Source organism: Rhineura floridana, chromosome 8 (genome assembly GCF_030035675.1).
Source record: "Rhineura floridana isolate rRhiFlo1 chromosome 8, rRhiFlo1.hap2, whole genome shotgun sequence".
Lineage (NCBI taxonomy): Eukaryota > Metazoa > Chordata > Lepidosauria > Squamata > Rhineuridae > Rhineura > Rhineura floridana.
The window spans coordinates 52,363,552-52,378,785 of NC_084487.1; the positions used below are offsets into that span (position 1 = coordinate 52,363,552).

Below are 15,234 nucleotides of genomic sequence, written 5' to 3' on the forward strand. Positions count from 1 at the left end.
TTGGTTAAACATTGCATTATCCTTCTGCCATAATACATTCTTTGTTGCGTGATACTAAAAGGGATGAACACAGCAGAAATGTCTGCTAAAGGAGTGGGTGGCCATGGCTTTGGAGATATTAACATTGATAAAGAGTGACATGATACATTTAGTACCTCATTGCTGTTAGTAAAGATCCACATAATATAAAGGACTGTGGCCTTCACACAGAGAGCTGAGACCAAAGATTAAACACAGGGGCTCCTGGGAACCCAATTTTGTTTTTATTAACCCATTTGCTATACTACAAGTTGAAAATGACTGAGTTTTATAGCTAGCCATTTGGCATATTATCTACAAAAAAACCCCAACTACATAAATATAGATACTGCTTGGTTTTGTACAGGGATGGTAACGGTCACACAAATCATACAAAGATTTATGATGAATCTTGATAATTTCCCTTTTCATACTGGTAGGAAGTCTGTTCTTCTACATCTTGCACCACCCCCTTTTGCTTTTGTAACCCTTTCCTTCGTCCTTCATCATTTTGAACAGTAGAACCATATGTTTTCTTCGGGCTAACAAAGTTATCATTGTTCAGTTCAGTCTCTTCAGCCAGTTCATCTTGGTCAATTATTCCACATTTCTCTTCATTCAGGCTTTCAGGATCAGCCCATTCCTGCTTCTCACCAGAAGCAAAGATGGCATAAAATATCACTCCACTATAGTGAACTAGGGCAGCTATTAGGAAGACATTTTGCCATTCTTCACGGGTCTAAAGGAGTGACATGAAACAAGTTACTACATAGGTAATAATGAAAGAGAAACATCCAAATGAGACCAGAAGATAGGGAACAGAAGTGATTGGTATCCATTCTTATTTCCAGTCTGATTTTTGAAAGAATATTTTTTTGTGACCATGACTACCAAAATACATAGTAGATTCTGCTTTATAATGTATCTCAAAATTATCACAGAAATATGCATTGCATAATGGAACAGCAGCAACTTATGAAGGGCCAGCATCAGACTTGAGTGGGCTGTCAGCATAGGACCGATGAGAAGTCTCCACAGTGCTGACCTAGGCCCCCTCAGCGTTGTTGCTAGCACCTGCCACTAGCTGTGCCTTGTGGTAGTGTTGTAGCTACTAGTCACTCTTTCCCTGGCCTGTACTACCTAGTACCACAGCACGAGCTGAGTGGCTGCTTGGCACTGGGTGACCATCATGTTATAAGTTCCAAAATTCAGTGCCTGATGTCCACATTGGATAACCACCTGACCCTGATCTGACCAGCACAAGGACAGCACCACTGGGTAAGTCCGGGGGGGTGCTGAGAGACTGGAGGCTGCAGCACAATCAGGCACCAGTGCTTGTGCTGCTGGGGGACCCAAGTGGGGCCAAGGACCAGCGGCAATGGTTACATGGGCTCAGGGGGTGATGTCAGTCCTGGTAGGCCCTGCTGGGGTGTGTGGGCCTCAGCAACTGTCCAAGAATGCTGAGGGCCAACACTGGGCCTGATCCTGTGGTATGCAATCTCTCGACATGTCCCCTGTCTAACCTCTTGCCACAGATATCTACACATGAAAGTTCACAGAATTTTCCATATTACTCTCGGACAATTTTAGTAGAACACTTGTGAAAATCAGGGAACAGCATCTTTTCTTTATTCAGCTTTTTAGAACAATCAACATATATCAAATATTTATTGGTGTCCTTTCACTGATGCCAAATTACACTGGCTGAAGTGAAGTCTCAGCCATTTAAATACCTCAGTTTTCAGAACGACTAGGGGTGGTTTGGAGTAGGCAAAGGTATTGATCCTTTACAATAAGAATGGACTGCAATGCATTTGAATATCTTTTAAGGGGAGCAAAATATATCTGAACACCTTACCTTATGTTTAGTCATTGTACCAACAATGAGGGGACACACCATTCCTGACAGTGTCCCCACTCCATTAGAGATGCCCATGAGGATGCTGGCATAGCGGGGTGCAATATCTAAGTGGTTGACATTAAATCCTGTAACACAGAACATTAGTTAAGAATGCAGGGCTACTCTCTTTAGTCATAGTGAAAGTGTCTCAGGCAGACCAAATCACGAAGGGAATCTGGCCTTCTGCTTCTTTTAGATAAATACTTCTAGAGAAGCCTTTCCCAACCTGATCCTCTCCAGATGCTTTGGACTATAGCTCCCATCAGCCCCATCCTGACAGCCTGGCGATGCTGGCTGGGGCTAATGGGAGTTATAGTTCAAAACAACTGAAGGACACCAGGTTGGGAACAGCAGTCCTAGAGGATTGGCAAGTAGAGTACAGTAGAATAGAGGAAGACCAAATATTTTGAAAAGAGCCCTGAAAATAGATTAGATTAGGTTTATTAAATTTGTAGATCACTTCCCATGAAAAATTCCCAAAGTGATATGCAAGCAAGTAAAATTACAAAAACCTATTAAAAACCAATTTAACAATATAATATAATATCACTGGTGCCCTCCAAATGCCCAGGAAAACAAAAATGTATTTGTCCAATGCCAAAACAGTGACAAGGTTTGCTCCAGCCTCCAGGTTAGCATTATAGATAGATACACACACACAATAGATTAACTACTTAAATTTCACAGAACATTTTGAAAAATCCTGTAAGCTACTAGTTTCCTTACCATTCACTCTGTATAAAGCATCAGAGTGGTAAATTAGATTTCTATAAAACCTTTTTAGAAGTAAAAAACTGAGCAAAAAAGCAATTGTCACTCAGCATAATGTAGATGCAGATTTTATTGAAGCTGCAAGGAAAATCAACAATAGTTTCTGGAAATAACTATATGAGGCTGAGAATTTGCAAAGAAAGTGAAATGTTCTTCACACAATAACCCCTTGTCAATGACCATTGCCATTTTCATAGTTTACTTATGGACTACCTTCAAGTCGATCCCGACTTATGGTGACCCTGTGAATAGGGTTTTCATGGTAAGCAGAATTCAGAGGTGGTTTTACCATTGCCTTCTTCTGAGGCTGACAGGTAGTGACTGGCCCAAGGTCACCCAGTAAGCTTCATGGCTGTGTGGGGATTCAAACCCTGGTCTCCCAGGTCATAGCCCAGCACTCTAACCACTACACCACTCTGCACTAAAAAAGGCAACCCAACAGGCACAGGAATTATTATTAAGTGGAGCAGGACAGGTATCAAACTCATGTTCACCCAAGCTTTGGCTAAGATAGTTAAAGATTTAAGCTGAAACCATGCACACCAGTTCATGGAGTCAGTCCTTGGGACTCTAGGATGACAGGAGGTCACAGCTGGCATTATTATGGGACCAAGATGTTTAGTTGCTCAGAAACATCTAATCTGCTAAGGTATCATATCTCTTCCCTCAAATCTGGGAATTGTACCTGGGAAAGTGCCTTTAAACTTAACAGATTTTCACCAGATGTGTTCTGCAGTATAGGAGAAACTTGGTAGAATGTTCTTTTCTGTGATATAGGATGGACACTAAATTAACTGGATCAACATTTTAAAGCCCATCAGCCTAATTTGCTGGTCCCCCAGATGGGAATACAGCTATAAATCGGATTTGCAGTTCTGTGAATTTTGCAATGTTCTTTTGATTCAAAAATGCACACCAACTGTATTTTTCAGAAACAAATATACAAAAAGTAGGGGGAAATGCATTGGAAAACATACAAAATGTGTATTTTAGGGGAAACACACATGTAAAATTCATACCATTAAAATTCAATTTTTAAAATGCATTTTAGTTTGCAAAAAAGGATGGAACAAACTTATGATTGAGCATCAGCAAAAATGACAGATCAGAAATAGGCTCTGAAGGCACATGAGGCCAGCACCTTGCTGAAGCTAAACAGGGTCAGGTCTGATCAGTGCCTGGATGGGAGACCGCCTGGGAACCATATGTAAGCTGCCTTGGGATTCTATCATGAAAAGAAAGGCGGGGTATAAATGTAATAAAATAAATAAATAAATAAATCCATCTCTACAATGGATCACTTAAAAAAAAGGATCATCATCTTGATTTAGCATGTTTGTCTCTTTCTTCCCCTCCCTGCATCTATCCTTCTACAACAAAGCTATTTAAAGCGAGTGGTTTAACAATAGTTATCACGTGGATAGGCTGGAGGCAGGATTTGACCACAGCATTTTTGAGCACAGAATCCCAGGAACTATCTGGCCACTTGCATAGTTACAGTGAGTCGAGAGTTCTTCTACAGATAATGGGGCCAATTGAATGGCCCCATTTACCAAGCATGTTTCTTTAATTGCAGTATGCAAATCACTAAATGTATGATCAGGCTGCCCATGTATTTGCATTTGAAATAACTCTTGCACTGTACAAAGAGGTACATTTTCTTTTTTCCAGCTGAAACTTGAAAACTGCAGTACATGTAGATCAGCAAATACTTGGACATCTTTAAAAATGACCGTCTCTACTTTTGTTTGGGACCAAAATTTTATTGTCTCATACCATAAGGTAGGAATGAGGAAGAAATTCAATTCAGTTCACATTTAAAGCAGAATTTATCAAATCCGCACTTTCTGAAACAATATGAGAACTGAAACAGCCATCCTTCACAAGACACACATATCCAAATTTTGCGATACATTTCTCCAACCAAACAATGTTTACAAAAATGCATATATTAGAGGAAAGTGTGTACGAAACAAATATATTAGTGAAAATAACATACACAAATGCATTATATTAGAATAAATTGCTTGCAACAATGTGTACATTAATCAAAACTGCATACAAAATTGTATTTATTAGGAGAAATTCTCACCAAAATGCTGAAAAATCTTCATTAGTATTTTTTTTTAAATTGCAAGTTGCTACAGAAACTGAACTGATGATTAGAAAAATGAAAAACTGAGAGAACCGAAATTGACAGATCATTCCATCCCTACCATAAGGTTAGGGTAGCCAATGTAGTGCCTTCCAGATGTTGTCATACTTCAACTCTCATCAGTCCTCCCAGCCAGGATGGTCAGCTTTCAGGGACTATGAGAGTTGTAGTCCAACAACATTTGGAAGGCACCATGTTGGCTATCCCTGCCATATGGGCATTCCTAATTATCCTGGGAAAGACATACTAGATGTTTTTTGTTTGTTTGTGGTTCTTTCCATAAAGGCAAATATATATGCAACTCAAACCATGATGGCTCTACTGACCTTTTAAATTATTTCCTTAATCTGTTTAAAAATCAGTATTTTATGTTTTACCTGAAATAGCAAATCCACTAAAGCCTACTGCTAAAACCAAGAAAGAGATAGCAACTCCTCTTGTGTGAGAGTAGCCAACCACCAAAAGTAAAGTAGCTTCCATCCCAAAACCTGCAAATGAAACATACAGAAAAATAATTAATTGAAATATGCAGAGTATAACCTTCTGTTCCCAGACACCTATCTGAAGAAGAGTTCTTTGCTCATTGTGACCCCTCTTCTCTTTTGCTAAATAACTCTATGAAAACCACACCCTTCATTAGCATTTATTGGCATTGTTAGCACTTATCTGTGTATCTGTTAGCTCTTACCCGCTCTTCACAAATCTTCCCCTTTCCTACTACTTTAGCCCATTCTGGTTCAGTTTCAATGCACTATATCCTTTGGCACACTCTCCCCGCCCCTGCACTTTGTACTCTTTAAAAGAGCGTCTTAAGAAAAGCTTTTATTTTATTTTATTGCTGTTTTTCACAGAAGATGCCTCATGTCTTTGCAAAGATGGTCCTGTTAGAGAATAATATGCTGGCAAAGTATATGCAGTGATTTGCAGAGCTTGGAAAAGTTACTTTTTTGAACTACAACTCCCATCAGCCCCACCAGCATGGCCACTGGATTGGGCTGATGGGAGTTGTAGTTCAAAAAAGTAACTTTTCCAAGCTCTGGTTTAGTACTTTATCTCATTAACTTTATCTTCTTGACTGATGTTGGCCCAGTTTGCATGCTGCTTAAAAGTTCCTGTGGTGCTTCTCCTCTGCTCCACTGCACTGCAAATGCAACAAGCCAGAGTCTGGTTTGTTGCACCATCTGAACCAAGGCTTGTGGTTTGTTTCCTCATAACAAACCATAAGCAGCAACCAAGGTTTGTTCAGACCATAAGCAATAACCAAGCCTGGGTTCAGATGACACAACAAACCAGACTCTGGCTTATTGCATCTGTGGCACAGCAGCAGCGGGCAAGGAGCATTGCGGGAACTTTTGAGCAGCATATACTAGCATGCTGCTTGTTCATATTAAACTATGGTTGGTTTAAACTATGACTTAATGTGCTGTACAAACCAGGCCACTGGAAGAGTGATGTGATCCTATTTCTCTATTCAAACAGTCCAATCAAGCACTAAAAGCTGTAGATAGCAAGACTGGCATCTCACATCTTTTGGCACACACGTTCTGGGGCTCTACCTCAACAATATCCAGCTAAATTTGATGGCTGAAGGAGACTATTCCTGGCAACCTGGAGATCACTGGATGAAATAATATTTTTAACTGTATTTGTGTTTTTAGAATGTTTTACATTGTTTATAAAATGCTTTTCTCTTTGTTTTAAACTGTGTTTGCTGCCTTGGGCTCCTTTGGGAGGAAGGGTGGGATATAAAATCAACAGAAAGAAAGAAAGAAAGAAAGAAAGAAAGAAAGAAAGAAAGAAAGAAAGAAAGAAAGAAAGAAAGAAAGAAAGAAAGAAAGAAAGAAAGAAAGAAAGAAAGAAAGAAAGAAAGAAAAAGGAAGGAAGGAAGGAAGGAAGGCAGGAAGGAAGGAAGGAAGGCAGGAAGGAAGGAAATTGTATTGTTCTACCTCTGTGAAACAGCAAAGTCAGCAGTGGTAAATTGTTGGATAAATGAGTCTTATTCTGCAATTGTCTCTCTGTATCCAAACAACAGCTGGAGATTGGTGTTCTTTAAACAAGAAATGTCAGTGTATGTGGTACATGCACTAATACCCAATTAATCTGTTCCAAGACTGAGTGCTGGCACTGATAAGTTCCAAGGCTGACCTCTGATTAGAATAAGCCCCACTTCAATACTAACACCCATCATAAAGTGAGTACAATCAGCATGCCAGTTGCTGGGAACTGCAAGAGGGGAGAGTCCTCAGGTCCTGCTTGCAGGCTTCCCTTAGGCATCTGGTTGGCCACTGGGAGAATACAGTAGAATGCTGAACTAGATGGGCCTTTGTCCTCATCCAGAAGTGCTCTTCTTACGTTCTTATTATTCAGTAGTCTTCCTTTTTGTACTCCACAACATGGTAAGGAATGATATCACCAGCCTTTAGAGCAGCAGGTGCATAGTGCTCTAACATGACTGTTTCTGATTATTCAAGGCAAGAGCAAATACTGGTAAGACCCAGGATCTACAAGGATGATTTCAACAACCCTAAATGCATGGTAGTGTCAGTGTCTCTTTATAATATTAATACTTGGCTTGTTTCTATCCCAGAGGTTCATTATTATAAAGCAAATATATCATCTTGTTTCTGTGATGAACACCCTGAAACTATAAGTAGTATAGCTTTCTTAATATAAGAAACTGCCTTATATCAAGTCAGACCATTGGTCTGCATTATGTGCATTGACTGGCAGTGGCAGGGTCTCCCCAGGGTTTCAGGTAGGAGTCTTTCCCAGACCTACCTGGAGATGCCAAGGATTGAACTTAAGACATTTTGCATGTAGCTGTGGTGCTTCCCCAAATATCTTAACCTTTCAGTATAGAATTTTTGAAGTGGTTTGAGAAGTTACATTTTTTATGGCTCTGTTAATTACAGATGGCTATCGGCAAAGCAGATTTCTGCATTAGGTAATAACGCATAATTCAAATATTTTATCTATGAAATCTAACCATACCTCCACAGTTCATAATTTTTCTTACTGCAGTTGTGGTTAAAATTCTTCTGCTGCGTAAAAAGTCAGCCAGCTGTCCCCCAATGGGCACAATAATGGTCATGACCATATGTGGAACTGCAGATAAAAGGCCAACCTGAAAGCAAATACATACAGCTCTATGGAGGCATATATTATTTATGTGAACGCATCAGTGTCCATGTTTCCCCTCCTTTATCCAATCAAACCAGTCCAGCGAATGACCAGCTAAAGCTAAGCATGGGTGGATTTGATCAGTACCTGGCTGTGAGAGTATTGAGAGATCCTTACATGCAACTATGAGTTTTCTAAAAAAAAAAGTAATAAATGTTCATTATTGTTTGAATTGAAAGAAGTCTGAATGAGTTTGTTCATTTTTTGTTTTAAGTGCTTATCAACTGCTTTAATATTTAAAAATCCCAAAGCAGTGTACAAAATAATAAAAAGCATAAATACATAATTAAGCATTATAAAAATAGCACATCTTCCACATCTTTATAGTGATTAGTAAATTTTCTATATATATGACTAACATTAATATTCTGAAAATGTCTGGAAGAAAAAAAAGTTTTTAGCATATGCCAAAAATATAAAATCATGGGCAAGAGTTCTGTTCATGTAACAGGGCCTTCCTACCACAGCTTCTCCAGTTCCCTGGAAGGTGAGTCCTGTGGATCACAGGATTTTCCTGAATTAGGAACAATGTGGCTGGGAGTGGCTGAAAGTGGGGTGGGGATGAAAAGTGGTGAAAATTATTGTTTTGTAGATGCTATGGTTTTATTGTTGCTGGCTGATTGGACATGCTGTGTAGAAAGGCAGAATCCAAATTAGAAATGAATACAAAATATTATTTTTATTATTTATTCAATTTCTATCCTAACAGTATTCTAAAATAATACTATTAAAATAAAAACATATAAAAACACTTAAGAATATCTAAAAACATGTAAAAATAGGCAAAACCCACTTGTACAAGTGGGACTAAAGCCAGTAATAAATGAGGATTACAAGTAAAAGTAAAGGTTCTACAAATGTGTATGATGACAGATTACACTTTTAGCACAGATCTTGTCCCACTTTTATCCACATTTAATCTTAGCTTCTGTCTATGACTTTGAGATGCTAATGATCTCATTAAATGTAATGCAAAAATAGGCCCTTGCCCTCACATGGTGTAGCTGCAATCTCTTCTCACCCACATCCACCCCTGTGCAGACAAAGTTCTCTGCCATATACACTACAAAAAAGAGTCTTCTTTCTTTGCAGAGTCTTCTGTATCATAAACAGCTGCGTGAGAGGGAGAAATTAAATAGGTGCATTTTCCCACAACGGTTGATTTACAGTGATGGGAAAAGCTAACATTTGAAAAATTTCTCTTTATCGTGCAGCTCTTAAAACAAGTCATAGGAACATCCATCAGAAAAGCTATTGTCAAGGTCCCCTACTGAACTGGGGAACAAATGCAAGTGGACGTTGAAACATAATACCAGACAAAGGGGCCTGGCCCTCATGATAATAAAGATCTTCTTCCATTTAAGGCTAACATAGCCTTCTGGGGGTCAGAATGTGACAGATGTAATTGCCAGTGATTCAATTCAGTTTGGATTGTTACTTTTTCCTTTCCTGTACAATTTGAACAAATAGGCAGGTATTCTGGGGTTGCAGCTTTTCATAAAGGAGATACAGTGTATTAATGTTAATTTCCTCCTGACCTGTATCAAATAGAATCATAGAATAGTAGATCTGGAAGGGGCCTATAAGGCCATAGAATCCAACCCCCCACTCAATGCAGGAATCCGACTTAAAGCACACTTGACAGGTGGCTGCCCAGCTGCCTCTTGAATGCCTCCAATGTTGGAGAGCCCACCACCTCCCTGGTAATTGGTTCCATTGTTGTAACAATTAGGATGTTTTTCCTGATGTTCGGTCAAAATCTGGCTTCCTGTCACTTGACCCATTATTCTGCATTCTGCACTCTGGGATGATAGAGAAGAGATCCTGGCCCCTCCTCTGTGTGACAACCTTTTAAGTACTTGAAGAGTGCTCAGACTTCTCTTCTCAAGGCTAAACATGCCCAGTTCTTTCAGTTTCTCCTCATAGGGCTTTGTTTCCAATCCCCTGATCATCCTTGTTGCCCTCCTCTGAACCTGTTCTAGTTTGTCTGCATCCTACTTAAAGCACAGTGTCCAGAATGGGATGCAATACTCAAGATGAGGCTTAACCAGTGCTGGATAGAGGGGAACTAGTACTTCATGAGATCTGGAAACTATACTTCTGTTAATGCAGCCTAACACATCATTTGCCTTTTTTACAGCCACATCACGCTGTTGGCTCATATTCAGCTTGTGATCAACAACAATTCCTAGATCTTTCTCGCATGTAGCTTTGCTGAGCCAAGTAACCCTCATCTTACAACTGTGCATTTGGTTTCTTTTTCCTAGGTGTAGAACTTTACACTACTTATCCCTGTTAAATTTCATTCTGTTGTTTTCAGTCCAATGCTCTAGCCTATCAAGATCACTTTGGATTTTTTTTCTGTCCTCCATGGTATTAGCTATCTCTCCCAATTTTGTATCATCTTCAAATCTGCAAGTGTTCCCTGCACCTCCTCATCCAAGTCATTAATAAAAATGTTGAAGAACACTGGGTCTAGGACTGAGCCCCATTCGTTGCCTCCCCCAGTTTGAGATGGGACTATTGATGGACTTCCGGGAAGGGTGACTTAGCCTGTGCCTGCTTTTGGGACGGGCTCCCGCCGCAAAAGAAGCTTATTCAGATATAAATCAGTCAAAACTTTTTTTTTTGACTGATGAAACTTCTCCCGGGCAGGGAGAAACGAAGAGATTAACCTCAAAGCCTATTTTTGTTGGGAGGACTAGATTTCATTGATTTATGAGACGAGGTCCAGCCGACAAATAAGGACGGATTTTCAACAAGCTCTATCTGATAAAGCGACACGTTCATCTTTTCTTTAGAGAGAGAACGGACTAACAGGCAAGCACCCTTCTTTCTATATTTTTTTACTTGACTTAAACTGTTGCAGTAAAAGGAGATTTGCCAGATTGATCGGCTTTGGACATCTTTCCGGTGAGCTATAACTCTTCTCTGCTATGCACTAATTAACAGCTTATCTCTGTTTTTGTTGCAAAAAGCTGTCCTGGATTTGCATTCTAAAGATATACACAGAAGAGAGATTTCTATTCCTGATTTCTATTCTGAAGAATATTATATTGTCTGAGACTACTCTCTTTTTGGTTTATTTTATTTTGACGAATCTGTTTCCTGACGACGCCATTAATTGTTTCGATCCTGGGAACTACATTTTGTTTTCCTAAGCATAGTGAGATAAGGCTGGCTGCTCTGTTTATACTGTGATGTCATCAAGTTTGGAGTATTAACCCAATTGTTGCTGAAATAAGAAGTGGTTCTCTTATATTTTTCTTTTAAAATGGCAATCAAGAAAGTGGCTGAGAATCTGAAAGTAACTAGGTTTCAGAAAATAATGGATGAGATTGAGATAACGAAACGAACCCTGCGACAGGGTTGTAAGGAGCTGAAAATTGAATTGTGCAAAATGATCCAGGAGTTTAAAGAAATAGGGGTCCCTGTGAGAGAGGAGACCCTGGAGCCTGGAACAAACGTGGAACAGGAAAAAGATTTGGAATTTATGGATTTTAGAAATAAAATCTACTGTTTGGAATTCAATGTTATCTCTGAAGAAATTAATGAAGATATTAGAGATAAAGTTATCAATGGCATGGACAATCTTCTGGACTGGAATGATGTGATGGAGCCTAATATAGAGAAAACCTATGGAATTAATTGCAGCCATGTGACAAGGGAAAAACTTTCAAGAGATGAGCCAGTATATTTTGTAAAAAAGAACAGAGATATGATTTTACTGCAGTATTCCAGCAACCTATTCAGAATGGATGGCAAGAAAATATTTGGGATAGAGGAAATTCCCATTAGACTCTTACTATATGACTATGGTTATGACAGCAAGATTATTACGGAATACTGATAATGGAAGATTGGACACTGAAATTACTGGAGTTAACAAGACTATTGAAGATGGAAGATGGAAGATGGAACTAATAGGGATAATAGAATAATGGCTATTGAAATTATTGAACCTAACAGATTCTGATGAGATGGATTAATCGAAATGTTTATTCTGACTATGGTTATGACAATAAGATTATTATAATTATTAATGAGATGGATTAATCGACATGCTTATCTGGAGAAAAATTGATAGATATATTTCTTAAAGAATTGAAACCTCTCTTTGACTTTTTGTGGAAAGAATAAAGTAATGTTTATGAGATTTGATGATTAAGTAAGATAACTACTGGAGGAAAGTGATTTTATAATATGATTTAAGAGACAGGATTGTTATACATTGTAGACCTATAACTGATGTGATTTGTGACAAATGGGAAGTTAATATTTCTATGGTTATGACAGCAAGATTATCACGGAATACTGATAATGGAAGATTGGACACTGAAATTACTGGACTTAACAAGACTATTGAAGATGGAAGATGGAAGATGGAACTAATAGGGATAATAGAATAATGGCTATTGAAATTATTGAACCTAACAGATTCTGATGAGATGAATTAATCGAAATGTTTATTTTGACTATGGTTATGACAATAAGATTATTATAATTATTAATGAGATGGATTAATCGACATGCTTTTCTGGAGAAAAATTGATAGATATATTTCTTAAAGAATTGAAACCTCTCTTTGACTTTTTGTGGAAAGAATAAAGTAATGTTTATGAGATTTGATGATTAAGTAAGATAACTACTGGAGGAAAGTGATTTTATAATATGATTTAAGAGACAGGATTGTTATACATTGTAGACCTATAACTGATTTGATCTGTGACAAATGGGAAGTCAATATTTTACTTTTTATTTTTTTTTTTGTCTAACTATTTTTGATTTTGTTTTTTGTCTTTGAATGTTTTATGGTTTTGTTTTGTATGTTTTATGAAAATCTGAATAAAAATTATTGTAAAAAAAAAAAGAGATGGGACTATTGATAAGCACTTTTGAGTATGATTCTGTAGCCAACTGTGGATCCACTTGATAGTTGTTCCATCCAGCCCACATTTAGCTAGCTTCCTAATCAGAATATCATGGGGCAGTTTGTCAAAAGCTTTGCTGAAGCTGAGATATATTACATCCACAGCATTCCCAGAGTCTACCAGGAAGGTGACACAATAAAAAATGATATGATTTGTCTGCCAGAATCTGTTGTTGATAAATCCATGTTGGTTTCAAGCTGCTTACAGATTAACCACTTTATAATCTGCTCCAGAATTTTCCCAGGGATTGATGTCAGGCTGACTGGTCTGCAGTTTCCAGGTTCCTCCTTTTTGCCCTTTTTGAAGATAGGGACAAAATTAGCCCCCCTCCAGTCATCTGGCACTTCACCCATCCTCCATGATTTTGCAAACATAATAGAAAGTGGTTCCTCAGCCAGTTCTTCTCAATTAAACATGCATATATGTAAGTAAACCAACGCCAGATATTATACAGTCATCTACTTTGAAACTGTTTCCAGGAATTGATGCCGCATGGAATAAACCCATGTGCTTTTGCAATAAGCATCAGGAAGGCTTTGATGAAAAGACTGTCTCCAAAGGGATGTTCTTAAAGCAGGGGTGGGGATCCTGTGGCCCTCCAGAAGTTGTTGGACTCCAACTACCATCAGCTTTTGCCAGGGTGGCCATTATTATGAGAGATGTAATCCAACAACATCTGGAGGACTACAGGTTCCCCACTCCTGCCTTAGAAGAAAAAAGAAAGTTTGAAACAACTGTTTGCTGGTGTAGAACACACATATTAAATTGCTGACCATATAAACTTCATTACATGAAAGAGAAGCTAACTGGCTGGAGAAATTAACATTTTCACAATGATACCATTGATACTTGGGCCTTTGCCCCCTCCTCCCCAATCAAACTTTTTTCATTTGTAATTGGCCATTCTTATGTCAAGTGGCTGACACTGTTTATGGAATAATGGCACTAATAGTGAAATCCAACATGGCTATTTCTGAGGATCCTTATCCTTACTGAACTCAAAGGGAAATTAAAGACAGTACTTTTATAATCAAAACCCTAGAAAAAAAACTTGGATTCGTTTGTATGTTTACCTTACTTATGGCAAATCCAAAGACCTCTTCAAAGTAAGCAGGCTGACTTATAAGCAGTAAGTAGAAGGTCCAGCTTCTGCAAAAGTTTGCCACAATGATTGCATAAACAGGCATTGAAGTGAAAAACTGTTTCCATGGTGTACTAAATCTCTAGAAGAGAGAATATGGAATTTCAAAAGTCATCTGCAGTGAGGCAGGAGTCACAATTATTTTATAGTCATATTGATAGAAATGTTCCTTCCAATATCAATTTTACAGCACAATCCTGTGCATGTTTACTCAGAAGAAAGCCCCACTGTGCATTTGGCTTAGATGTGGCTCACATAGTGGGGCAGAGCCAAAGCAGTAGCCTTCCAGCAGCAGCATCACTGCCATTTATTGGGGGGATAGGTGAGATGGGGTGAGGACAGGGCTACACCAGTGCACTTGAGGGAGAGCCAGATTGGTTTCACTGGTGCAGCTGGGCAATCTGACCTCACTCCCAACTCAACCCTCCTGGTAAGTGGCAGCAGCACTGCTGCTAAGAGGCTGTTGCTGTGGCTCTGCGAACCACTTCTACTGGGGCTTATTCACTACTACGTATATTTAGAATTTCAGCCTTAGCCTTCTTGAAAAACATCTGAATTTAGCAATAGAATTATGTGGTAGTTTTCCTAAGTAGCATAAAGCATCATGTTATTAAGGGATTTTGCTGGAACATGGAGAATTTCAATTAAAAAAAAAGATTTTTCAGACCTTAATGTTCTGAGAAAAGTGAGGAACAGTAAAATGCTGTATACTAAAAGCTTAGGGCGCTATCCAATTAATTTGTTCTGATAATGCAAGGATTTCTCCTTGTGCAGCAGCCCTGCATCAGTCCACCCCCTCCTTGTTGTGAGCCATGCTAGCCGGGGGTGGACCAATGTACGGGAGGGGGAGGAAGACTTCGATTGGGATGTCCCAGCTGGGGAAGGACCCAGCGAGGGGTGGGACATCAAAGCAGTCCCCGCTCCAGGTGTTGACAGGCCATGTCCAGCCGTCCCAGACACCCCCAAGAGGGACCCCCAGACCGGCCCCTTTCTCCTCCTCCTCTGTTGCTGGACAGCTCTCCTCCTGTAGAGGAGAGGATGGGACTGACGCCAAGACCCCGCCTTCACCCAGGTCCAGGAGGCGGATGTGGCAGGAGATTCAACAAACCCAGCTCAGGAGGAGTTCGTGATTACGCGC

The 15,234-nt window shown here is 39.2% G+C and overlaps 1 protein-coding gene across 2 annotated transcripts in view; it reads right to left on the reverse strand.

The window, feature by feature from the left end:
- Positions 1-418: 418 nt before the first annotated feature.
- The window catches only part of SLC17A8 (solute carrier family 17 member 8), a 46,163-nt gene continuing 31,347 nt past the window's right edge, over positions 419-15,234 (reverse strand). The window contains exons 8-12 of one of the 2 annotated variants that reach the window (XM_061637774.1): positions 14,029-14,178; positions 7,836-7,968; positions 5,222-5,332; positions 1,877-2,004; positions 419-757 (exon numbers count right to left, since the gene is read on the reverse strand). In XM_061637774.1, coding sequence (XP_061493758.1) covers positions 419-757; positions 1,877-2,004; positions 5,222-5,332; positions 7,836-7,968; positions 14,029-14,178 — 861 coding nt within the window. The remainder of the gene's footprint in view (positions 758-1,876; positions 2,005-5,221; positions 5,333-7,835; positions 7,969-14,028; positions 14,179-15,234) is intronic. The other variant, XM_061637775.1, reaches the window with a different exon arrangement.